The sequence below is a fragment of the Aquarana catesbeiana genome, linkage group LG01 (genome assembly GCF_042186555.1).
Source record: "Aquarana catesbeiana isolate 2022-GZ linkage group LG01, ASM4218655v1, whole genome shotgun sequence".
In the NCBI taxonomy this organism is placed as follows: Eukaryota; Metazoa; Chordata; class Amphibia; order Anura; family Ranidae; genus Aquarana; species Aquarana catesbeiana.
Window position 1 is genome coordinate 663,167,401 of NC_133324.1, and position 26,225 is coordinate 663,193,625.

The following is a 26,225-nucleotide window of genomic DNA, read 5'->3' on the forward strand; positions in this document are numbered from 1 at the left end:
CTGTCCCTGCTGAAGAAAAGCATCCCCTCAACACGATGCTGCCACCACCATGTTTCATGGTGGGGATGGTGTGTTCAGGGTGATGTGCAGTGTTAGTTTTCAGCCACACATAGCGTTTTGCTATGCTATGCTATGTTCAAAGCTTGGGATATTTTTTTTATAACCTAACCCTAAATTAAACTTCTCCACAACTTTATTCTGACCTGTCTGGTGTGTTCCTTGGCCTTCATGATGCTGTTTGTTCACTAAGGTTCTCTAACAAACCTCTGAGGGTTTCACAGAACAGCTGTATTTATACTGAGATTAAATTACACACAGGTGGACAATATTTACCAATTAGTGTCCACCTGTGTGTAATATTAATATTTAGTAATATTTAGTATTTAGTAATATTTAGTAATATTTACTTCTGAAGGCAATTGGTTCCACTAGATTTTAGTTAGGGGTATCAGAGTAAATGGGGGCTGAATACAAATGCATGCCACACTTTTCAGATATTTATTTGTAAAAAAATTTGAAAACCATTTATCATTTTCCTTCCACTTCACAATTATATGTAACTTTGTGTTGTTCTATCATATAAAATCCCGAAGAAATACATTTACGTTTTTGGTTGTAACATGACAAAATGTGGAAAATTTCAAGGGGTATGAATACTTTTTCAAGGCATTGTATACAACTGCATTCACTATAGGGAGAAAACACCATATCCCAACACACAGCAAATGTATTTTTAGCTGTTGTTATCAGTCTGAGCGGAGATATGTATAAGGTAAGGTCAGTATCCTGACCACATACCATTACCCACAGGTGTGGATTGGTCCTAAGGGTTACTGTAGCTATACACTGGCTAAACTGCCTATTTGAAATCCTATATACCACAAAACCTATTCCACCCTGCTAACAATACTTTCCTTTTAATCTACTATCTCTGCCAATCCATAAAAATCTCCCTTTTTTCTCCCCCGCAACTACATCCACATTGCCCCAAAAAGCTAAATGCTCTATAAAGTGAAAAATAAAGAAAAGAGTTAAAAACCACAAATAACCCTTAACCCAACATGTTTCGCCCCAAAACAAGACTTCATCAGAGGTGTAAAGGGTGCAAATGCGTTTAAAAAATCAGGATACCAGCTTTCATAGTTGAGAACTAATAGTGAGGTGCAGGAGCAGATTCTCAGCCGAAGCTGGTTGAAATTTGCATGTTAGAACACTATTTTATTTGGGACATAGTAAAAAAACAAAAGTAATGGTCGAGTACCACCTGGATCTGCCTGCAATTGCATACCAGCTGTGCTTTCCTAAGAAGGGAATGACTTTATAAATATTTTTCTCTCATAGGATGCCTTGCCATTGGCTGGCCTTAACGTTGTGGAATTACAGGACATACTGCATGATGAATCCCAGGAAAAGCACCAAGACCTAAATTTGCAAAGCAGTATGGGAGTACAATATGAGCAGCTGGTGAGTCTAACATAAATGTGAGAAAAAAATGTTTTCAAACAGGTGATAGATGCAGTGCCGGCATTAAAATGTCATTGTTTGCATATTAGGTACATTCCTGTTAAGTAATATACTGAAACACATTTTTTGTTTTAGGACTTAATATATGTAAAGCTGAAATCTGTGTAGATTAAAAACCACAAACTCATACAGGTTTGTGTTCATGAAAGTAACTAAGTGTATTTTAAAAGGTATCTAATGGAAGGACGTGAATTATAATTGATATCCATCTCTTGCAATCCCCTGTACAGCAGAGTTTAAACTGCAAATGGGAGAAGCAGCACAAGTGCTTATGTACCCACTGCCCACGAAGGGACATGCTGACATGAGGAGAGAGCAGAGTTACAGAAAGATGAACTAATCAGTCTGTTACTTCTCCTTCACTGTCCAATGAAAGGACGGGGGCAAAGAAAAGACTTAGTTGTATTACTTTACTTCGGTAAAGAAAATTCAAGTTTCAAGATAGCGTTGCTGTCTGGCAGGACTGGGTAAATCTCAGGACTGGATGGACCAAAAATGAGCTGGAGTAGGGCTCTGGAACCCCACAGTCTGTTTGATTGGCCTATAGGGATTGAGCACTACATTATGCTGGGTGGACAAAAAACAAATCCTTAACCACTTGAAATCTGGAAGATATACCCCCCCCCTCATGACCAGGCCATTTTTTGCGATATGGCACTGCTCTACTTTAGCTGACAATTGCGCGGTCATGCGACACTGTACCCAAATAAAATGTATGTCATAAATAGAGCTTTCTTTTGATGGTATTTAATCAACACTGCATTTTTTATTCTGTGCGCTATAAACAAAAAAAACAGCCATTTTGAAAAAAAAAAAAAAAAAAAATTTTACTTTCCACTATAAAACATATCCAATAAAAAAAAAAAATGTTTTTATAGATTCAGGCCGATATGTATTCTGCTACATATTTTTGGTAAAAAAAAAATCCCAATATGCGTATATTGATTTGTTTGTGCAAACGTTATAGCATTTACAAACTATGGGATACAGTATATACTGGAATTTTTTATTTATTTTTTATACTAGTAATGGCGGCGATCAGAGACTTATAGCGGGACTTCAATATTGCGGCGGCCAATCGGACACTAACTGACACTTTTGACACTTTGTGGGAACCAGTGCCACTAATACTATGATCGGTGCTAAAAAAAATATGCACTGTCACTGTACTAATTACGCTGGCTGGGAAGGGGTTAACCATTTAGGGCAAAGGGGTTAACTCCGTGCCTAACCAGCGTTTTTGTGTCATGTGTGTGTTGCTTTTACTTAGGTGGGTCATTGATTTTATTCCCTGCTTTGCAGGGACACAAAATCCATTCCCTCACCCCCCCTGTCAGAACGGAACTCTGCCTTGTTTGCATAGGCAGAATCCCGTTCTGTGTCTCTGTCCAATGATCGGCAGGTGCTGGCAGACATCCAGTGTCCGACACCTGCAGATCAACTTCTGAATAATCACAGCAGAAGCAACCTGCCAGCAGCAACCTGAACCTCCTATAGGTGAAAGTGCAGAATCACATATATACTGTATACGTGATTCTGCACAGGAGGACCGCCCTGTAGCAGTAAATCTGCTATGGGGTGGGTAGTAAGTGGTTAAACAGCTCTCATACCATATGTATTTAGCTCCTTGCCTGGAGTTCAGCTTTAAAGTGGTTGTAAACCTCAGACATGAAATATGAACAAAGCATATCCTTCTATAGTGTGTACTTGTCTCTATCCAGAGCATTAAGTGTCCTTTCTGTCTGCTGCCTCATTTTTCTGCTAACTGCATGAGTCACTTCTGACAAGTTTTCCTGAAACCAAGAGATAAAAGGTGACATGGATGGAGGGACGGGGATAAAAGGCAAGGGAGCTCCAGCACGCAGCCTTTGATTGACAGCCTCAGCTCTGTTCCTGTGTGCTGTGTAAAGCGGTGTGTGTCCATTCCCTTCAATCAACTCTCAGAGCTCCCCTCACTGAGTGTGCAGCGTGTCATGTCAGGTCTCTGCCCCCTTTTTTTCTGACAGCTCAGACAAGCTTTATAAATGATGGACTTTAAATAGATGTAGAGAAGAGAATACTGCAGATAAACAGGTACAACTTATGCAGAAGGATTTATTTCATCTTTATGTATCACTTGGGGCCAGTCACTTCACTGGGTATGTGTAAGAGTTTACAACCACTTTAAAAGAGGGTATGAAACAATCAAGGTAATACATTTTAATCAGGAGTTCTGCCAGCATTAATAAGTGTGTGTTATTTCTAACTATGTTACTATATTAGAATGAAGTTTAGTTCTGAACTTCTGTGACCCAAATTCAGCCGACAGAGGGCTAAAGTCCACTGTCGGCTGACATCGGTAAGCCAGTCCAGGCTCTGGAGAGATCCCGACTTTAATGTCCGGATCCACCCAGATGCCTGGACCGGAAGCTGGCTCAGCCTCTCAGAGCTCCGCTGGGTACCTAAGCCAGCCGCTTCCACCCCCTCCACAGCCCAGCACTACAGTGAGCCCTGGAGGGGCAGAGCAGAGAGTCGGTGACTGAAGACTGAGAACCAAGCAAACAGTGGTCTTTGAACACTCAGTTCTTGGCCTTAGAGTCAACGGGGGACAGATGCTGCATCCACCTATTGTAGGTGAGTATAGATGTTTGTTTTTTATATTCCTGCACTTCTTTTTAAATTTACTGTGAAATTATGTAATTGTTTCTTTACATATCAGATATTGAGCTGCTATAGCTTTGTCTATCTATCTATCTATCTATCTATCTATCTATCTATCTATCTATCTATCTATCTATCTATCTATCTATCTATCTATCTATCGTAGAGTCCCTAGTCTAAATTGAATTGTTAATTTAGCCTTAGATTTATACTTTTGTTTTCCTCAGGCTTTCCATAATGCGAAAGCCGGCCATAAACGGAACAAATTTCTTTCTTTCTTACAACCATGGATGTTGACAGGGGAATCCCTCCCTCCCACCAAGCCATTGTGTCCTCCCGGCGGGGCGTCCCGCACGTAAAATCTAGCAGGCTGGTTATACTCAAGTTGATCAAGTTAATTGGTACATTCACCCTGCCCATACATGGTTTACATGGTTCATGCTGAACCAGCCGAGATTCAATCGTCAATGGCCGGCTTAAGCTGCATGTTGTTGTTTTCTTCTGCCTGCTGTTGGGGAGTGTCCCTGGCAATAATGTGAGAATATAAAATAGCTCTGTGTTATGAATATTTATATTTCCCTGGCCAACCACTAGGAAGTGTGTTTCCAATGGTGTGTGCAGGGGAATGAAATATTTGGGGTGACCTTAAAATGTTCCCTTCCTTATAGGCTTATTGCCTGGGGAGGGAGTGTTGCTAAGACTCTCTTCCTCCCAGGCCTGCTGCCTAGAGAAGGTGGGCTTTGCTTTAGAGTTGTCCAAGCCTAGGGTCTGTAGCTGGAAAGCATATCCAGGGAAGGAGAGGCAGGAAGGTGACTACCTGGGTAGGGGCACCAGGGATGAAACCTTGTCTGCTAAAAAGTGTCCAAAAGAGTTGGGTATATGTTTTGAACAATTCTGTTGGCTCATACAAGGCGTATGTGTGCTGCCCTGTTTCCCAGTCTAGAGAATACAGAGTGCCGGTTAGGCTCAAAGGTCCTTCTCGTGTATTGACCACAGACAGACATACAGAGTCTGCATTTTTGGTCTTTTTGGGTATTCTGTGCCCTAATCCCTGCCTGCCTGAGTTTATGGTTCTCTAATAAACCCTGGTAAACTTCTTAAAGTGACTGCTGTTCATTTCTTCCACCCCTTAGAAAGTCAAGGATTTTGCCATGAGGTGATATACCATCCCATGGAGCCACCTGGGGTCTCTAACTGCCTTCAGGGGGCAAGGGGCTGCTTTATAGCTACCTGTCTTTAAAGCGCAATGGCAGTCAAAGCATTTACTTTATTTGGATAGAGATAGGAAGGGTAAGGGCTTTCTCTCATGTTTTTACTACTGTTTACATCTCTTTTGGAGAGATTAGCCCTGCCAGGGCAGAAAGTGATGGCAAATCTATCCAATAAAGGCACAGACAAAATAAAAACATGTTTTTAATAGAGTAACATTTTTATTGCTGTCTAGGCCTTCCTGTCCTAGTGACAATGGGACCTCCCATTTCTTGTATCAGTGTCAACTCTTCCCCATTCTATCCAAAATGAAAATATAAAGCTGAAGCTAGGCTTTAATATATTCACTAGTGCTAACATTTCATTAAAAAAAAAACTCCCAAAGTCTTTACTTCTTAAACATAAGGCTTTAAATCATAAAGCTAAATTAATTAAAGCATTGGATGGATTTCTAAATAGGTGTCTGAATTAATGAGTGTAATAAAAAAAATTCCAAAAAAACATCAACCTGAAATTCAAAATGAAGGTGATTAAGACTGACCTATCCGCAGATAGATTTGCATGCATATCTAGTTTAATGAACATGTTACTGTAAGATTACAGCAGCACAACACTCGATTCCATATTCTTCAGAAATGTTTTCATATTTATAGGATAAGGCAATTATGACATGGTTTGCATTTCCAAAGCTCTAATCATGTCAGCTTGAATGGAGTCATATGACAGGTGCAAGTGACCGTTCAAATCTGGCTTTGATTGCTGTGTAACCAAGCAAGAGCAGCAACGGTATTTTCGGAAATGTGTTTGGGGCTGAATGTATATTCACTCAGGGTGTGAAAAATGAGTAGTGTACAGTGCCAGTAACAAAGTATATGTGCGTTCTGCAAGAGGAGCAACATTTTATTTTAAATTCTAACTTGATTTACAAGCGTGGTCTTGCAATACGAGCAATAGAAGGATCTCAGTTTTAATGTAAAAAAAAGTGGAATGACACTCACAATGTTAAAAACAATATCCCGCATTAAGGAGTCTGATGCTCATCCATGTAAAGCCGCTCGTGTATACAGTACATGGCCAGAGGTCTGGGGTACTGGTGGCTCCCAGCGCTTCCTGGAGAACTCAACAGATCCCGAGTGTCTCCGAGTTCTCCAGGAAGCGCTGGGAGCCACCAGCACTCCCGACCTCTGGCTACATAATTACATAGTAGGTGAGGCTGAAAAAAGACACAAGTCCATCAAGTCCAACCTATGTGTGTGATTATATGTCAGTATTACATTGTATATCCCTGTATGTTGCTTTAATTCAGGTGCCTATCTAATAGTTTTTTTAAACTATCGATACCACCGCCTGTGGAAGGGAATTCCACATCCTTGCGCTCTTACAGTAAAGAACCCTCTACGTAGTTTAAGGTAAACCTCTTTTCTTCTCATTTTAATGAGTGGCCACGTGTCTTATTAAACTCCTTTCCGCAAAAAAGTTTTATCCCTATTGTGGGGTCACCAGTACGGTATTTGTAAATTGAAATCACATCCCCTCTCAAGCGTCTCTTCTCCAGAGAGAATAAGTTCAGTGTTCGTAATCTTTCCTCATAACTGATATCCTCCAGACCCTTTATTAGCTTAGTTGCCCTTCTTTGTACTCGCTCCATTTCCAGTACATCCTTCCTGAGGACTGGTGCCCAGAATTGGACAGCATACTCTAGGTGCAGCCGGACCAGAGTCTTGTAGAGCGGGAGAGTTATTGTTTTATCTCTTGCGTTAATCCCCTTTTTAATGCATGCCAATATTCTGTTTGCTTTGTTAGCAGCAACTTTACCATTGCATGCCATTGCTGAGCCTATCATCTACTAGGACCGCCAGGTCCTTTTCCATCCTAGATTCCCCCAGAGGTTCTCCCCCCAGTATATAGATTGCATTCATATTTTTGCCACCCAAATGCATTATTTTACATTTTTCTACTTTAAACCTCATTTGCCATGTAGTTTCCCGCCCCATTAATTTGTTTAGATCTTTTTGCAAGGTTTCCACATCCTGCGGAGACGTTATTGCCCTGCTTAGCTTAGTATCATCCGCAAATACAGAGATTGAACTGTTTACCCCATTCTCCAGGTTGTTTATGAACAAAATAAATAGGATTGGTCCCAGCACAGAACCCTGGGGGACCCTACTACCCACCTCTGACCTTTCTGAGTACTCCCCATTTATCACCACCCTCTAAACTCGCCCTTGTAGCCATTTTTCAATCCATGTACTCACCCTATGGTCCATGCCAACAGACCTTATTTTGTACAGTAAACGTTTATGGGGAACTGTGTCAAATGCTTTTGCAAAATCCAGATACACCACGTCTACGGGCCTTCCTTTATCTAGATGGCAACTCACCTCCTCATAGAAGGTTAATAGATTGGTTTGGCAAGAACGATTCTTCATGAATCCATGGTGATTACTGCTAATGATACCGTTCTCATGACTACAATCTTGTATATAGTCCCTTTTCATCCCCTCCAATAGCTTGCATACTATTGATGTTAGGCTAACTGGTCTGTAATTCCCATGGATGTATTTTGGGCTCTTTTTAAATATTGGTGCTACATTGACTTTTCTCCTATCAGCTGGTACCATTCCAGTCAGTAGACTCTCAGTAAAAATTAGGAACAATGGTCTGGCAATTACTTAACTGAGTTCCCTAAGTCCCCTTGGATGCAAGCTGGTCCCAGCGATTTATTAAAGTTAAGTTTCCCAAGTCTAATTTTAATTCTGTCCTCTGTTAACCATGGAGGTGCTTCCTGTGATGTGTCATAAGGATAAACACTGCCGTTTTGGTTACTGAAGCCCCTTGATTCCCTCATGAAGACTGAGTAGAAGAATAAATTCAATACCTTTGCCATCTCCCCATCCTTTGTAACCAGATGATCCTTCCTCATTCTTTATGGGGCCAATATGGTCTGTCCTCCATTTTTTACTGTTTACATACTTAAAGAATTTCTTGGGATTTTTTTTGCTCTCCTCCGCTATGTGTCTTTCGTACTGTATATACCAGCAGCTTTACATGAATGAGTACCAGCCTCCTTAACATGGCATATTGTTTTTAACATTGTGAGTGTCAATCCACTTTTTTTTTTTTTACATTAAAACTGAGATGCTTCTACACTTAGATGGCGCTGCTCTTTTTGTTCTTTGTGTTTTTTGTGCCTCTAAGTGTAGCAATATGATTAAATTTAATGAAGGTACGAATGGTTGTGGAATTAATCATCTGAGCTTCCATGACATGTTATGGGGAAATTCGCTTTGATATACGACTAGTTTGGATTACAAGCATGTTTTTGGCACAAATTATGATCACAATCCAAGGTTTTACTGTATTGACACCAGAGGTTCAGTAAGACAAGCTCAGCAAATAGCATTTTCAGTAGACATGTGCAATTTGTTTCGTTACTAATCCATTTGGACAAAATTCTGCATTTCCGTTCATTCGGAAGCATCTGAATGAACGAAAGACTCTCTTGACGAATGCATACAAAAACAAATTGTCAGAAAGAACGAAAATTTGAAAGAGCAAAAACCCGAAAGAACGAAAACCTGAAAATGCAAAAATCTGGAACAGAAAATGATTCAACCTATGAGTTTAACGAATCAATTACATTCAAATTATTTTGTTTTTTATATTTTCTGTTGTAATTAAATTATTAACTATCATTATAGTTTTTATTATCATTATTATTATTATTAATTATTATTATAAACTATTAAATTATAGGTAAAATAGCTGGTCGGTAATTTTTCTATTCAGGTCTCTGCATCATAGCAGCTAATTTGGTATAGATTAGATTTTTATTGGAATTTCCTTTCAAATTTGGCTAAAGTAACTGTTAGTGAATGTAACGAATACGAATGCATGCAAAGTTACAAATTATCCGAGGTAACAAATGCCGCATCAAAACAAATGGACAGGAACGAATACAAATGCTCCTGAAGTTACAAATTATCCAAAGTAATGAATGCCACATCTAAATGAATGAAACTGTTACTGAACGAATGCGAATGCATACGAAGTTACGAACGATCCCAAGTAACGAATGCCTATCATAATGAATGATCCGATAAACAAAAAAAAAAAACAAATGAAACTAAACAAATTTTTCAGTAGTGCATGTCCAGGGGCGTACTGACAACTCATGGGGCCCCTGGGCAATAGGAGAAGATTATGGGGCCCCCGGGCAATAGGAGATTAAGGGGCCCCCAGGCAATAGGAGATTATGGGGTACCCAGGAAATAGATTATGGGGCCACACAGTATACACGCACATACAGTATACACACACAGACACACAATATACACACACAGTATACACACACAGAATACACATACACACGCTGAAAAGGTACTGGAGAGGTAGGGCAGCTATAATCTTGGGATTTAAAAAAAAAACAGGTTTTTACATACTGTCCCTGGTTTTATTGAGGCTGGCAACCCTGATGGGGCCCCTTAGTGGCATGGGGCCCCCGGGCAGTGCCCGAGTGCCCAAATGGTCAGTCCGCCCCTGTGCACGTCTAATTTTCAGATAGGGAAGTCAGCAATGGCAGCCTGTAAATATCCTATGTGATGGGTTTCTTTTGAAAAACAAGCGAATTCAGTGGTGATGAAAAGCTGCAGTATTAATGCATACATTTGCCATATGCTGTACTTTTTATGAGCAGAGTTTTGATCTTAAAGTTTTGATCGCTTGCTGTTTTTTTAATTAAAAAGAAATTCTCCCTGTAAAGAAAGTTATTCTTCCAGCTGACTGCATAGAAGAGCTATGTTTTCTAAAAGGTCTTCTACATTTGACACATCTGGGAGTGTTAGATGCTTGCATCCCCCACCGTATTCTGTGGTTCCATCTGCTTGCCCCTACAGGACACAGTATTGATGTAGGGGATGGCGGAAGGAACCACAGTGTGCAGGGGGGGACTACGCATTCGATACTACAGTGTGCCAGATGCTAAAAATGTTACTGCTAGCCTAGATCTAAAATGCAGAGTAATTTGGTGGTGTGGACAGCTAGACATGTACATATTAATTATTTGCTTTGCAGGAAGAACTTCTTTTGAGCTTTTAAAATAGTTCCAGAGTTTTTCTAAACACGATTCACTGTTGGCCATGAAAAGAGCATGATCCTTGTACTATATATGCATTTAAAAGAATAATGTGTGATAATATAATATTAAAATAATATGAATAATAATGTGATAAATATAGAAAAAGAACTTTAAAACTCATTCCCAGTGAAAGAAAACAAAACAAAACAAACAAAAAAAAATGTTGTTTGTTTTAGTTTAGAGCAGGGAAGGGTTTTAACCTCTTTTAGGCTTTTATTATTTGTCTGCGTCACTGTTGGAAACTGTAAATGAGAAGCTTCAGACAGCAATAAAAATCTGACAGGGTTCTCATCTTTCCTTATTTTTAAAACATGTTTTATGACTGTGTCCCTGTTGGAAAAATTTAGCTTACTTCTAGTCCCTGTGATCACAAAGGAAGGAGAGGAAAATCTCTCTTACATAAACAGCAACAGAAATTTAAAGGGTAACTCTACTTTCAAAAAACTATATAGCAAAAAAACAAAAATAATACAGCATAACACAATATCTCAACGGAATGTTCTTAAAAATTACCTTTACGTTTCAGTTTGCAGCCACTGTAAATTTCTGCAATATGGCACCATGTAGGTATTCTGTACACAGTTGGTGTACAGAATGCCCCCAGAAATGTTGTTTCCTGTTTGTGAGATTGGCTCACTGGCTTTCTCAGACATCTGCACTAAGATACAAGTCAAAATTTAGGCATCCCCGGTAATAATGATTTTAGTTTTGTTGAGAAACTTCCTAGGGGTGGTTATTTGAGCTTTTCTCAACCTTTTCACCCCAGAGGAACCCTTGAAATAATTTTCAGGTCCCAGGGAACCCTTATTAGGATTAGTCCATTAGACAATTGTGTTGGTCAGTGATTAGAATGACACCATTCAGCTAAAAGGAGCATTGGTGTCATGCTACTAGCTCTGCCAAGTGGTGAAAGACCTTGAAATATGCAAGTAGCATTAGATGAGAGGGCAATCTTCCACTCTTCAAGGATTCCCTAGCAACCTCTTCAGTAACCATAGGGTTCCATGGAATCCTGGTTAAGAATGGCTGGGTTAATTACTTCTAAAGAAATGCAGACATTGCAACTTTCCTCATTAGGACACTGAAAATGAACCAGGTGATTATAATGAAGCAGATCCTTCCATTCACAATCAGTTTGCAATGGACATATTAGGGTTGATTTACTGAAACTGGAGAGTGCAAAAATCTGGTGCAGCTGTGCATGGTAGCCAATCAGCTTCTAGCAAAAAAAACCTGGAAGCTGATTGGTTTCTATGCAAAGCTGCACCACATTTTGTACTCTCCTGCTTTGGTTAGTCAACCCCACTGAAATAAACAACATTTTCTTTAGAACAGAATATACGCTCTTTCACATGGGTGATTGTGAGACAATAAAAACAGGCACTCTGGCTGCCCAGCACCTGTCAAACTCGCCCATTGAGTTCAATAGGACCGCACCTTAACCATGAGCCAAATGCTTGTCTCGCAGTTGTGGTGCAGTCCTACAATGTAATATTGCTGTTAGGCAATTTTAAAATTTTTAAAAAATGTCTAAAAGACAGAAAATCAGGTATCAAGAGATGGCAGTAGCATCTCCTAAACACCTGTCAGCCACTGCTATACCACACTCTGATACACAATCCACAACGGATCGCTTTTCAGAGGGCGATAAGCTAACTGACTGTCTGAAAGAACCCCGGAGTAGGAATCTGCTACATAGATTTGAAAGCGTTTGGGGGGTTAGACAAGCATTTCCCTTTGATTTATATGTGGTCAATGCTTTGTAATGAATCTCCCTACAAAAACCATCCTATTTAGGGTATTAACAGTCCCATCATTATTCAGATTGTACATGCCTGCTTTAAAATGAACCTTTATTTGTTTCCCAGGTCTGCAAACTGGATCACCTAGTCTGTACCCCACTGAGCACTCTGCAGTCCATGTTTTCCACACCTCAAAAGCTCATTCAAAAACGCTATGATAAACTTCTGGACTATCACAGTTGCCTTCAGAAGCCGACAGACTCTCAGTTGGACCTGGCAAGGAAGGACTATGAGGCACTTAACGCACAGCTACTGGAGGAGCTGCAAGTATTTAATAAGGCTGCACGCAGCATTCTATTCAACTGCTTCTACTTCTTCATAGCCCTGATGAAAGAACTCGTGTTTGCTGCCAAAGAGTCTTGCTCACATGCTGCTGAAACATTCACGGTAAGTTTTTAAAAAAGTAGGCGCTTATCAAATAAAGCAGTGCAAACAGCAACAATTTAGTGTAACTTAAAGGAACCGTTATATTTCCCTTCTCGTCATTTTAGAAAGTCAGACTTAGATAGTCAAACTCAGCACTTGCATACACGCTTTGGCGATGCGCTGGTTTTCACACAGAGAACCTGGTGACAATTCTTAGGCGAGCCATAAATGAATCACTTTACTTTCCATCTACCTGTGGTAGAAGGATTCCCCCATCAACATACATAGTTACATAGTAGGTAAGGTTGAATAAAGACAACAGTCCATCTAGCTTAGCCTGTGTAGGTGTGTGTAGAAAATCATGTCCCATATCCCTGTATATTGTGTTCGCTAAGATGCACGTCCAAGAGTCTTTTAAAACTATCCATACTGCCTGCTTACACCACAAATTGCGTAAGAGAGTTCCACATCCTTACCGCCCTGACAGTGAAAAACCCCCTAAGCACCTTAAGGTTAAACCGCTTCTCCTTCAATCTCATTGTTTGGCCCTGTGTCCTCTTACCCTCCCTGAGACTGAAAAGTTTCATACTTTTGCTGGGATCACCACTGAGATATTCGCGATCATATCTCCTCTCAAGTGTCTCTTCTCCAGGGAGAATACATTTAGTGCTTGTAGCCATTCCTCATAATTGAGGTCCTCCAGTCCCCACATTAATTACACAGGTTCTGTCACTGATTAAGGTGGTAATCAAACTCACTTGGTGCCTTATCTGCATTAAATTAGCCTTAGAACCTGTGTAATTCATATGTGTTTGGGTTTAAAGAGATGAGGTGGCAACCCTACATCAAACATTTGTTGGCAGAAAGTTGGACAACAATTGTCTGATGGAGCGTGCTAACGGTCGGATGTTAGGCCAACAGTCTGTCATCACACAATCCCTGTCGAAAATCCAATTGTGTGTACGTGGCTTTAGTCAGTGTTGATGGGGGAATTCCTCCCACAGCACTATTGTATTCTGTGAGGGGGGGGGGGGGGTGCACTGGGAGCCTTCCCAGCCAGCGGAACACAATGATTACTGCTAGGGGCTATAGCCACAGGCACTAATTGCATGTAGAAAAATCCAACAGGCTGATTGTACCCAAGCCGCTCGACGGAAACCCTACTAAACTGGCCAAATTTTAATTAATGTACGGCCGGCTTTAGTGTGGGATTTTCAGCATTAAACAGTTATTGACCATAAAGCTGGCCATATTCATAAGGATTTCCATTGATTCCCCTCTCCACGCTAACCAATAAGAATGGATGGTTAATGTATTCTGACATCCTGCACCCGTTGTCATGATGTAAATGCAAAAGCAGCTAAGGCAGGACATACGTACCTGAAATTAATTCTAAATTATCTCAGAAGTGATGTCAAAAGTATGCTGCTTTGACCCATCAAAGCCCTTTACATAGTTACATAGTTAGTCTGGTTGAAAAAAGACCTCCATCCAACCAACAAAAGAGGTGGGGGTGGGGGGGGGTCTTAAAAATAAAAAAATCATACAATCCCATATACACAATCCTATACCCACAGTTGATCCAGAAGAAGACAAAAAACCCAGCAAAACATAATCCAATTTGCGCCAGCAGAGGAAAAAATTCCTTCCTGATCCCCCGAGAGGCAATCAGATATTGCCTGGATCAACTTTACCTATAAATGTTAGAATCCAGTTATATTATGTACATTTAGGAAAGAATCCAGGCCTTTTTTAAAGCAATCTACTGAGCTGGTCAGAACCACCTCTGGAGGGAGTCTATTCTACATTTTCACAGCTCTTACTGTGAAGAAACCTTTCCGTATTTGGAGATGAAATCTCTTTTCCTCTAGACGTAAAGCGTGCCCCCTTGTCCTCTGTGATGACCTTAAAGTGAATAACTCAACAGCAAGTTCACTATATGGACCACTTATGTATTTATACATCTGTTGACACAGACCCTAAAGTCTAGTACACACTATGAGAAAATTGGACGAGGGGTCTGATTTTCAACAAAGGTGCGTATCATGATGTAACCGAAAATCATATTAACTTGTACGAAAATTCTCAAACGACACATGTAGGCAAACTTAGCTACATACTGGCGTAGCAGCAAAGGAAGTGATATAGTGTAAATGACCCTTTCAGCCATGTCCACCAAATACCTTCAATCACCCCTGTACAATTATGCTGCTTTCACACTGAGGCGCTTTACAGGTGCTATAGCGCTAAAAATAGTGCCTGCAAAGCGCCTGTAAAGCGCCTCTCCTCTCATTCGGGCTTTCACACTGGAGCGGTGTGCGCTAGCAGGACGCTAAAAAAAGTCCTGCAAGCAGCTTCTTTGAGGCGCTGTAGGAACGGTGTATACACCGCTCCTACAGCGCCCCTGCCCATTGATATCAATGGGCAGCGCCGCCGAAGTGCCAGCAAAGCGCTGCTGCAGCGGCACTTTGTGGGCGCTTTTAACCCTTTTTCGTCCGTTAGCAGGGGTTAAAAGCGCCCCACTATCGGCCGAAAAGGGCTGCAAAAATGAGGCTAAAGCACCACTAAACTTAGCGGCGCTTTACCTCCGAAGCCCCCAACACTCCAGTGTGAAAGTAGCCTTAGGCCCCTTTCACACTTATACGACTTGTCCCACGATTTTGTACTGCAAAATCATATGACAAGTCATTCTCCATGATTTTCAATGACTACCATTCATATTGGCACGACTTTAAGTCATGCCGACTTCAAAGTAGTCCCTGCACTACTTTGGTCCAACTTCCATACGATTTGTACTCCATAGACCTCAATGTTAAACCCTCAAGTAGCATGCAAATCATACCTGAATAATATAGACACAATTTCAGTACGACTTTGTAAGCACAAGCTGTAAGCACAAGTCTCACACCATGTATGTTTTCATTTGTTAATGCCAAAGTTGTGGCAAAGTCGTACAAAGTAGTACTGATCCCAAATCGTGTCAAAATCGCACAGATTTGCGGTAAAATCACGCCCGTGAAATCGCAGTAAAATCGCACAACTTTGAAGTCGTACAAGTGTGAAAGGGGCCTTACTGTACACGTTGAATGAAAAATGGACACTGTCTTAACCACTTAAGGACAGAGCCTCATTTTGAGATTTGGCGTTTACAAGTTAAAATCAGTTTTTTTGCAAGAAAATTACTTAGAACCCCCAAACATTATATATTTTTTTTCTAACACCCTAGAGAATAAAATAGTGGTCGTTGCAATACTTTCTGTCACACCGTATTTGCACAGCGGTCTTGAAAACGCACTTTTTTTGGAAAAAATACACTTTTTTAATTCAAAAATAAGACAACAGTGCAGTTACACCAATTTTTTTTTTATATTGTGAAAGATAATGCTACGCCAAGTAAATTGATACTCAACATGTCACACTTCAAAATTATGCCCACTCGTGGAATGGTGATAAACGATTGCTCTCGCTCTAACGATCACGGTGATACCTCACATGTGTGGTTTCAACACCGTTTTCATATGCGGCTGCTGCTCACGTATGCGTTCACTTCTGTATGCAAGCTCGTCGAGATGGGGCACGTTAAAAAATATATTTTTTTTTTCTTATTTATTTTCACACTATTCTTTTTAAAAAAAAAAAATTGTGTCACTTTTATTCCTATTACAATGTAAACATCCCTTGTAATAGAAAAAAGCATGACAGGACCTCTTAAATATGAGATCTGGGGTCAAAAAGACCTCAGATCTCATATTTACACTAAAATGCAAGAAGAAAGAAATTAAAAAATGTTGTTTGAAAAAAAAAAAATGTCCCTTTAAGAGCTATTTGCGGAAGCGACAGTTTGATGTCGCTTCCGCTCTGCAATGGTATGGAGCCAAGCGGGGCCCATCTTCCCCTCAGTCAGCTCCATACCACAGACCGAGAAGGATCCGATCGCCTCCACCGCTACCGACGGCTCCAGTAAGCGGGGGAGGGCACCGGAGCGCGCCGGGAGGGAGGGGAGGCCCTCCTCCGCCACCATTAAAAGTGAATCCGCCGCAGAGACCACTTTTATCTGAAAGCCGACCGCCGGCTGAAGAAGAGGATACCGGGGTTATGGCAGCCAGCTGCTGCCAAAACAACGATATTCCTCTTCAAACAGCCGACATATAATGACGGCGGGCGGTCGACAAGTAATTAACGTTCAATAAAAAATTTCTAGCTTGCACCTTTGTTTTTTTTGTCCGAACAGTCGGAATCAGCTGTCGAAAGCGCTATACTAATGAACAGATAATCGACCAATCGTTCCTCTTAAAGAAATTTTCGTCAATTTTCTTATCTTGTGTACTGGCTATTAGGCTGACCATACATCAGTAAAAGTATATATCACAAATGTAATGTTTGCAACATTAATTTGATTCTCTAATGGTTAATGGAGTCAAATCGGCTTTTGTTTTTTGCTCATTGTGACAAGAAAATTCAAAGGAGTAGGTTGACATTTTTTTTTCTCAAACTAGCTAAATACTAACTGTGAATGTGGTTTTCTAGTGGGAAAAATTTGTACAGATTGTAATGAAGCCTGTTTAATACGTCTTACATTCCATTCAAATAGCAGGTCTAATTTTGAGTGAAATTAGATGACTCAGTGATAGCAAGAAAGAAAAAAGTCTGATGGATAATTGTACTGAATTTCCAAATGAATATTTGAATGAAAATCTAAGTATGGCCAACTTTAGGCTTACCCTAATGCCGCGTACACACGAGCGGACTTTACGGCAGACTTTGCCCGGCGGACTTTTTAACTGACTTTACGACGGACTTTCTAAATGAACGGACTTGCCTACACACAATCCACCAAAGTCCGTCGAATTCGTACGTGATGACGTACGACCGGACTAAAACAAGGAAGTTCATAGCCAGTAGCCAATAGCTGCCCTAGCGTGGCTTTTTGTCCGTCGAACTAGCATACAGACGAGCGGACTTTTCGACCTGACTCGATTTCGACGGATTGATTTAAAACATGTTTCAAATCTAAGTCTGTCCAACTTTTGAGAAAACAAAGTCCGCTGGAGCCCACACACGATCGAATTGTCCGACGAAATCCCGTCCGCCGGACCAAGTCTGCCGTAAAGTCCGCTAGTGTGTACGCGGCATTACACCTAAAGCCACGTACACATGGGCGGACTTTTCGACCGGACTGGTCTAATGGACTTTCCGACGGACTTTCAATGGACTTTTGACGGACTTCCGACATGACTTTTTAACGAACGGACTTGCCTACACACGATCACACCAAAGTCCGACGGATTCGTACATGATGACGTACGACCGAACTAAAATAAGGAAGTTGACAGCCAGTAGCCAATAGCTGCCCTATCATCGTTTTTTGTCTGTCGGACTAGCATACAGACGAGCGGATTTCTCGGTCCGGCGGAGTTACGACGTAAAGATTTGAAGCCTGTACCAAATCTAAAGTCTGTCAGATTTTCGACTGGAAAAGTCCGCTGAAGGTCCGATGAAGCCCACACACGATCGGATTGTCCACCGGACTCAGTCCGTCGGACCAGTCCGGTCGAAAAGTCCGCTCGTGTGTATGCTGCATAAGATTTCCCTCAACAACAAAAACATAAAGTTCAACTCAATCCAGAGCTTTTTTTTTTTGTTTTAGAAAGACTTGGGAAGAATAAATATTTTTGTTAATGTTCACACCTCCCAACATTTTGAGATGGGCATGAGGGACACCTACTAGCAAATGTATGTAGGCATAGGACACCCCTCCGCCCTGTCACACCCCCTTAAAGGAGAAATAACCAAACGAAAGGTTAATTAAATCCACAAGTGCTTTTTTTATACCACTACTATTCCTTTATATTGGCTTTTAACATTTACAAATGCAGCAATTTAGAAATTGGATGAAAGGTTTAGCACTGAGAAACACTTTTTGAAAGATAAAAAGTGCATTTTATATACAACTATATGGATTAGACCAAAATGAGGGACAAATGAGGAGGAAAGCGGGACAGAGGGGCTTCCCTCGAAATCAGGAACAGTTGGGAGCTATGAATGTTATACTGCTGTCCTTGTCCCTTAGGCTTGGTTCACACTCCTGTGACTTGGGATTCGACTTGTGAGACCCCAAGTCGCATGACATGTCAAATCACATGTTATGCCGCATACAAACGATCGGGATTTTGGTCGGAAAAAGATATGATGGCTTTTCCGACGGGATTCCGCTCAAGCTTGCCTTGCATACACATGGTCACACAAAAGTTCTCTGAACTTTCGACCGCCAAGAACTCGGTGACGTACAACACTACGACGAGCTGAGAAAATGAAGTTCAATTCTTCTGAGCATGCGTCGAATTGTTTCCGAGCATTCACAGGAATTTTGCGCGTCAGAATTGCTACAGACAATCGCTTTTTCGGATAGGAACTTTTTCCGACCGAAAAATTGAGAATCTGCTCTCAATCTTTTGCTGCTGGAATTCGGCCAGCAAAAGTCCGATGGAGCATACACACGATCGCATTTTCCGACCAAAAGCTCTCATCGGTTTTTTGCTGGCCAAACTTCCAATCGTGTGTACGGGACATTAGTCAATGAGAGCTGTCTTAGCAATACTGAAGTTGCTCCAACTTTAGAAAAGCTTCCTGTACTACTTCAAGGCAACTTCTATCTGACTTGTGCCCATACACTTTAATGGAAGTTGCCTCCAAGTTGGATCCTCATCTATATTGATGTGATTTGGATCTGACATTAGATTACCCAGGCATTCCCGAAAGTCGCTTCTAAAGTCATATCAAACTAGTACTCAAGGTGACAACATATCGCCTGGCAAAGTCGCATGTAAGTTGCACGACTTTCAAGTCGCAGTAGTGTGAACCGAGCCTTAGGGAGATTTCTTCTGTGACAGCAAGACGAGAAATGAGGGCTGTCATCGGGGCTGGACAGTAAGACATAAACAGTAATACTAACCTCACAGAGATTCTAAACCTTCAGCTCAGCAGTCAGTGTCCCCACGCGATAAACACACATCCAAGCGTTACTTGCGTACAGGCAGGTATGCACTGTCCTGAACACAGACAGCTAGAGAATTACAAATGAGCGTGCTCTATATGGCCTTCTTGTGGCTGTGTTCGTGAAGCCTGATTTGTTTGTCACTTACTTAAAGGCCATTTAAAACCAACCTGGACACATGGTGACAATACTGCTGTACAAATTCAGTAGAAGTGGCAAAACCAATTTAAAGTAATACTTTAGCCTCTCATCCCCTTTCCTGTGCTCTATCCATAGAAACAGACATGGTGCTTGACTAAGCCTAGTTGTCATATGTGTGATTATTGTAGGGAATTAACCGGCCAAAATTCAATCTGTGGGTGGCCCTGTTGCCACCCTCTTGAACAACATCCTTTGATTGTGAAAAAGAAAATGACAGCTGAACAGTGGATGTAGCTTATTGGATGCAGGCACTGTTTTGGGAATTTTTACAGACGGCAGGACCAGCTCTCAAAATACAATAGCCATAGAGAGAGCTTTATCCATCTGCGCTGCATAGTGTGGTTGAAGTACTCTGTTAGGTTTCTTTGGTTTTGCCCGCTGGGTGAACAAAGAAAATCTTTGTGTGTATGGCCAGCTTAAGTCAGGCATAGATGGTTCGAGGAGATTGAAACCATGTATCGGTAGGCTGATTGTACCCTAGTCGGTCAATCGATTGACTTGGGTAGAACCAGCATGTCATATTCTTGCATGCAATTAATCACTGTGTTCTCCCCAACCACCCTCCACGGGGAGAACACAATGGCTCCTTGGGAGGGATTCCCGCATCAACACTGACATTGTTGATGTGGGAATCAAGAGACTTTCTTTCCTGCAACCACGGGAAAATCGCGTCATCTATAGCCAACTTTAGACATTGTGTACATAATCATTGCTGTGAAATGCTAGCTTATGCTTTTCAATGCAGCTGTGCTAGAATGCATTTGTTTGAACACAAATCGCAGCAATAGGTTGTGTTTGGCTTGATTTGTCATGAACGCAAATGTATCTCAATAGGAAATGCTGCATTAAGTTAAACCTGCTGGCCTGTGTTCCAAATGCACGTCAAACACAAGGAGACAACACCCATTTACACAAGCCCCATAGGCTAGGTTCACAGCACAGTGATTGTACTTGACTTGATTGTATTTCTGACCCCAGAAATCTATCTTATTTAACACAACTGGGTTTTACGAAAAGCTGGGGGAGTGTTTCCTTGTTTCATATTGAACGCAGTCTGGAAAACCACGCAATTCTTAGAATGCTAAATATTTACAGCAATTTCAGACAGCCTTCATTCTTTGATGAGGGGGTGGGGGCAGGTTTCACTGAAAACTCTAACACAGGGGCTCCCTCTAGTGGATACAGATTTGTATATGAAATAGTATCAAGAAAAAGCAAAAAAATATGGAAGCTGTGTTGAAATTCAAAACCTCAAATTGTAAAAAAAAAAAAAAAAAATACACAGATGGGCAGACTTTATGTATTAGCTTGTTTTTTTATAACACTGTACACCTTATATTTAAGATTTTATTTTGTGATTGCATCCATTGAACAGGTCAGATTTGTTTTTCCATTATTCCACTATGCTTCATATGTAATAAACATAACAGATTTCATGCATGCTGGCATTGGTGGTTTTTACATTAAAACCAATAGGATAAATACAGTACCTGGAGAGATAATAGAGCTCATATAGTAAGCCAGCATGCCTTCCTCCTTTCCATCTCATGCACCTTTCTGTATGTTCACATCTGTTTGGCTCTAGTCCCGGATTAACTCCCTGTCTCCCAGTGAACCTGGACATTGAGTGATAATTAGCACAACAATGCCTTCTGAGGCTTTGTATTAGCAAGGGAGTTAAACAATAGGATGCAAGAAGTATCAGCAGTCACATGGGTCTTAGTATACTGATAAGCCACAAAAAGAAGCAGCTTATCTGTGTTGCCTCAAGCTTATCAGCTTCCGGTTTATATCCTGCTCAATCCCCATAGAGCTGAGCTGAATTCCAAACAGCTTGGTATCCACACAGCCACAGCCAATCACCTTGCCCATATATCTTCTCCCTGTGTAGCGTGAATCCTTTTACTTTACCTGACATTTATTCATAGCAGATCATCATCCCAGGAACAAAAAATCAGTTTCACCAGACAGACTAGAGGCTCTTCAAAGAATATTTCTTCGGAATCTATGTTTGTGCAACATATAACATGCCATTTGAATTACAGTCAAAATTTTGTATTAGTAATAAGGTAAAATAGAGTCTAGAATCTTTTTCCTAGAGCAAAGGCGCAAAGCAGTACAAGAAAGAGGGCATAGACCAATAAAGGTCATGGATGGCAAGGGTTTTCTTTAAGATTATAAGGTTAAAGGGCTGCAAGGATTAAACATCCCTGGCTTCTCCTTTCTCTGAGCAGTTGCTAAACACCAGTCTTAAAGTGGCCACACACACTTCGATTTTATTATCCAATCCATGTAAGTTTTGATCAAAATGATCACATTCACAATCAATCAAATAGCCATAACATCAATTCTGTTTGATTTAGACTTAAAATTATTGTAAACAATCACCTTGTAAAAAAATCTATTCAGTTTAACTCCTTTGCGTCCCCGCTATAGCTGAATGACAGCTACAGCACGGACTTACCTTGCCAGGACGCCGTCGTAGGACGTCTGCTTCTTTACATGCTCCCTGCGCACCCTCTGCGGATCGCGCAAGGCGCGCTCTATGATCACTGAGTCAATAAGACTCAGCTGATCACAGATCGAAGTAAGGGGCCGATCCTGGCCCCTTACCACACGATCTGCTGTCAGTCAATGACAGCTGATCACGTGTTGTAAACAGAAGATCGGTAATCTTTATTTGAGGAGAAAAAAAAAGCTGAGCACCGGCTTCTGTGAAAGGGACATCAATCCTGAAGAGGAAGAGGCACAGCCACATCATCTGTGCCCACCAGTGCCGCCTGCCAGTGCCCACCAGTCCATATTAGTGCCACCAATCAGTGCCCACCAGTGCATATCAGTGCCACCAATCAGTGGCATCTATCAATGCCCACATGCCACCTATCAATGCCCACCATGCCACCTATCAATGCCCACCAGTGTTGCCAATCAGTGCACATCAGTGCCTCATCATCAGTGCCACCTAGCTGTGCTGCCTATCAGTGTCACCTGCCAGTGCCCATCATTGCCACCCATCAGTGCCCATAGCTGCCACCCATCAGTGCCACCTATCAGTGCCCTTCAGTGCTGCCTCATCAGTGGCCATCAGTGCCACCCATCAGTGCCCATAGCTGCCACCCATCAGTGCCACCTATCAGTGCCCTTCAGTGCCGCCCATCAGTGCCCATCAATGCCACCCATCAGTGCCACCTATTAGTGCCCATCAATGCCACCCATCAGTGCCACCTCTCAGTGCACACCAGTGCCACCTATCAGTGCCGCCTCATTAGTGTCCACCAGTGCTGCCTTATCAGTGCCCATCAGTGCAGCCTATCAGTGCCCACCAGTGACAGCTTATCAGTGCCAATCAGTGCAGCCTCATCAGCGTACATTAATAAAGGAGAAAAATTACCTGTTTGCAAAATTTATAATAAAACAGAAAACAGTTTTGTTTGTTTTTTCAAAATTGTCAGTCTTTTTTTGTTTTTTTAACAAAAAATAAAAAAGCCAGTAGTGATAAAATACCACCAAAAGAAAGCTCTATTTGTGGGGAAAAAAATGATAAAAATTTCATTTGGGTACAGTATTGTATGACCGCGCAATTGTCATTCAAAGTGTGAGAGCGCTGAAAGCTAAAAATTGGTTTGGGCAGGAAGGGGTTTAAGTGCCCAGTAAGCAAGTGGTTAAAATAGAAATGAAAGGCAAAACAATTGTATATAGATATAAAAAAAAATGATAAATATATTTTATTGCCCATCTTTTATGAGTGATCACATTCCCTATGTTCTCAGCTGCATAAGAGCTGTGGGAGGAGAAACAACTATACACTGATCTTCCCAGTGAAAGGCTGTGGGGAGGGGGGGAGGGAGCGTATCAGGACATGTTTGATGATTGGAGGAAAGTAGGCTGAGTCACTGCTATTCTCTCCTTGTGCAGGGTGACTGGTCTTGTCTCCGCCCCCTCTTGTAGTTTCCTGCAGGCAGCCTGTATTGGGTATGCTGGGCTCCTCTCACAGCTCCTCTCTGCATAAGCTAGGTACAACACGTAGATGATGTCAGTGCTACTTTTACAAGGTATTTGATGCACACAAAATGCATTTATATGCTTCAAGGTAATACCTGATTTTCCAAAGGTATTTTTTGGTGCACACAAAATGCATTTATATATATATATATATATATATATATATATATTATATATATATATATATACACTATACTATACTATATTTCTATGCTATATACTATACTATAGTATGTGACTGTTTAGGAATATATAAAAAAATAATACAAATATATGACTAAATATCATTAATTATTGCAAGTTGGCCCATGAACCAGACATTATAAGTACCCCCAAGAGGGAACAGTTAAGAGCCAGCTTAACACATTTATAGCTATATCATTTATTAATTATACAGATTTCAACTGTATACCTCTAAGAAGGACAGTTGTGGGACTTGACAGCTGAAATGGTATGAGGAATTTGAGTAGGGAAAAGAGAGACAGATGGGAAATGACTATGTAAGTGGTCTTACATCATTTTGATAATTGTTGTTTTCTGACAGATCATCTCTGCAAATGTGATGGAAGTTCAACAACGAATCATGGATGAGCTACAGAACTTAAACATTATGAAGGAAAACAACAATGGCACCTTTATTGAGAGAAAACTGAGCTTTGAGAGAAAGAAGACTTTATCTCCCCTGGTAAGATATTTTTTTTTATTGTTGTAAGCTTCCATGTGAAAACCATTGACCAAAGGATGGAAGTTGGTCGTCCTCCCTAAATTGCCAATCGCTATACATTAAGGGTTTTGTATAATAATACAGTGCACTGATTAATCATTTTTGGGAACTCATTGTAGCAAATAAAAAGCATTCTTCTGTTTTTTTTTTTTTTTTTTTTTAATCAGACAAATGAAATGTGATTTACAAGTGGTTGTTATGAGCTACTGCATGACATTGCTACACACATAAAGCTCTGCATCTGTCCATATTCAACTACAGCAATAGTGACATCTTCAGGCTATGTGTAGGTACTACACAGCATACTCGCATCATCACAAACCAACAAAACATGAATAAATCTCTACATTTTTTTTATTTATTTGGTGTTATTGAGTATTAAGAACATCTGTAGTATTCATTTAAACACCAGTCATTTCAAATAAGAAAACATATATCTGTATATCGTGTAGTTTCTTAGTGAACACATTTTTGCATGAGGAATGGTAAGATTAATAGACATTACATTTTATTCAATCTGGCCAACATGTGCCTAGAAAAAATCCTGAATTATTAAACTGCAGCTGTGATTTTACAGAAGAGTTCACGACTGAGTAGGAAAACTCACAGGGCACAGGGGAATAAGGCATGTATAAACAATAGCAAAACTAAATAATAGTGAAAAGAAATAATAAAATAAAGAATTTTTGTTAATTGGGGTTAATATGCAAGGCAATATGAAGGCATTTGCTTTGGGTTTTGTATAGTGGGAAGCTTGTGAGGTAAAAAAATTTAAGTGATTAAAATTACCATAATAGGAGAAGGTTATTTCATAAGTAATACCATGATAGTACTATCTATGTCACTGTGTGGCCTTTTGAATATATTGAAGGCCGCACCACTGCTTTCCAGGATTTTAGCTATTGTAAGCCTGTTCATTATATTCAACTATGTTTAGCTTTCGCTATATGACCAGATTTGTACCTAATGTATTTATTTTATTCTGACATTGACAAAACTGGACAGCATGTAACATTCTTGATGCCAGGAGATTTGTGAATAGTAAGAATGGGGTATTGACAGTGCTAATCAGATAGAGAGAGGATTCCTACTTTTACTATTCGGATTAAAATATGACTTAAAGACAGCATCACTTACATCTTAAAGGCTAAGTTCATCTTTTAAATAAACTGAAAACAAGGGGCCTTTAAAATACATTTCACTGCACCATTTGTAAAAATGTTGTTTAATGCAAATGGCAGACCTTTAGACCTTTTCAGTCACCGAATAAACTTGGCCGCAATATTCCCAGTGTTTACATTCTTACATTCTGGCTTTTTTTTGAGGACACAACAATCATTGGGTGCTTGCCTTTAAAGGGAAATTTTGGGCATAATAAATGTATGTAGTTGAGCAGTCCAATGAGTCCACGGAGTAGGGTGCATGGAAACCCAATCCCCATGACCTAATATCTGGCAGACCAATCTTTTTGCTGCCTTACTTTTTTTTTCAATCAGAACTGCTCTGCCTGATCTCAGGACCAACTTTACATTGCTTTGGGTCCCCCAAATAGAGTCCCGGAGGCAAGCTGAAACTCTCTCTGCAAAATTTTTAAGATGGCATCACAGGCCTTGTGGCCACCTCTCA

General features: G+C 40.7%; 1 protein-coding gene across 1 annotated transcript in view; it reads left to right on the forward strand.

Moving 5' to 3' along the window:
* The window catches only part of ARHGEF38 (Rho guanine nucleotide exchange factor 38), a 164,115-nt gene that overhangs the window by 105,804 nt on the left and 32,086 nt on the right, over positions 1-26,225 (forward strand). Inside the window, exons 9-11 of the mRNA XM_073601859.1 lie at positions 1,342-1,464; positions 12,379-12,699; positions 24,420-24,560. Coding sequence (XP_073457960.1) covers positions 1,342-1,464; positions 12,379-12,699; positions 24,420-24,560 — 585 coding nt within the window. The remainder of the gene's footprint in view (positions 1-1,341; positions 1,465-12,378; positions 12,700-24,419; positions 24,561-26,225) is intronic.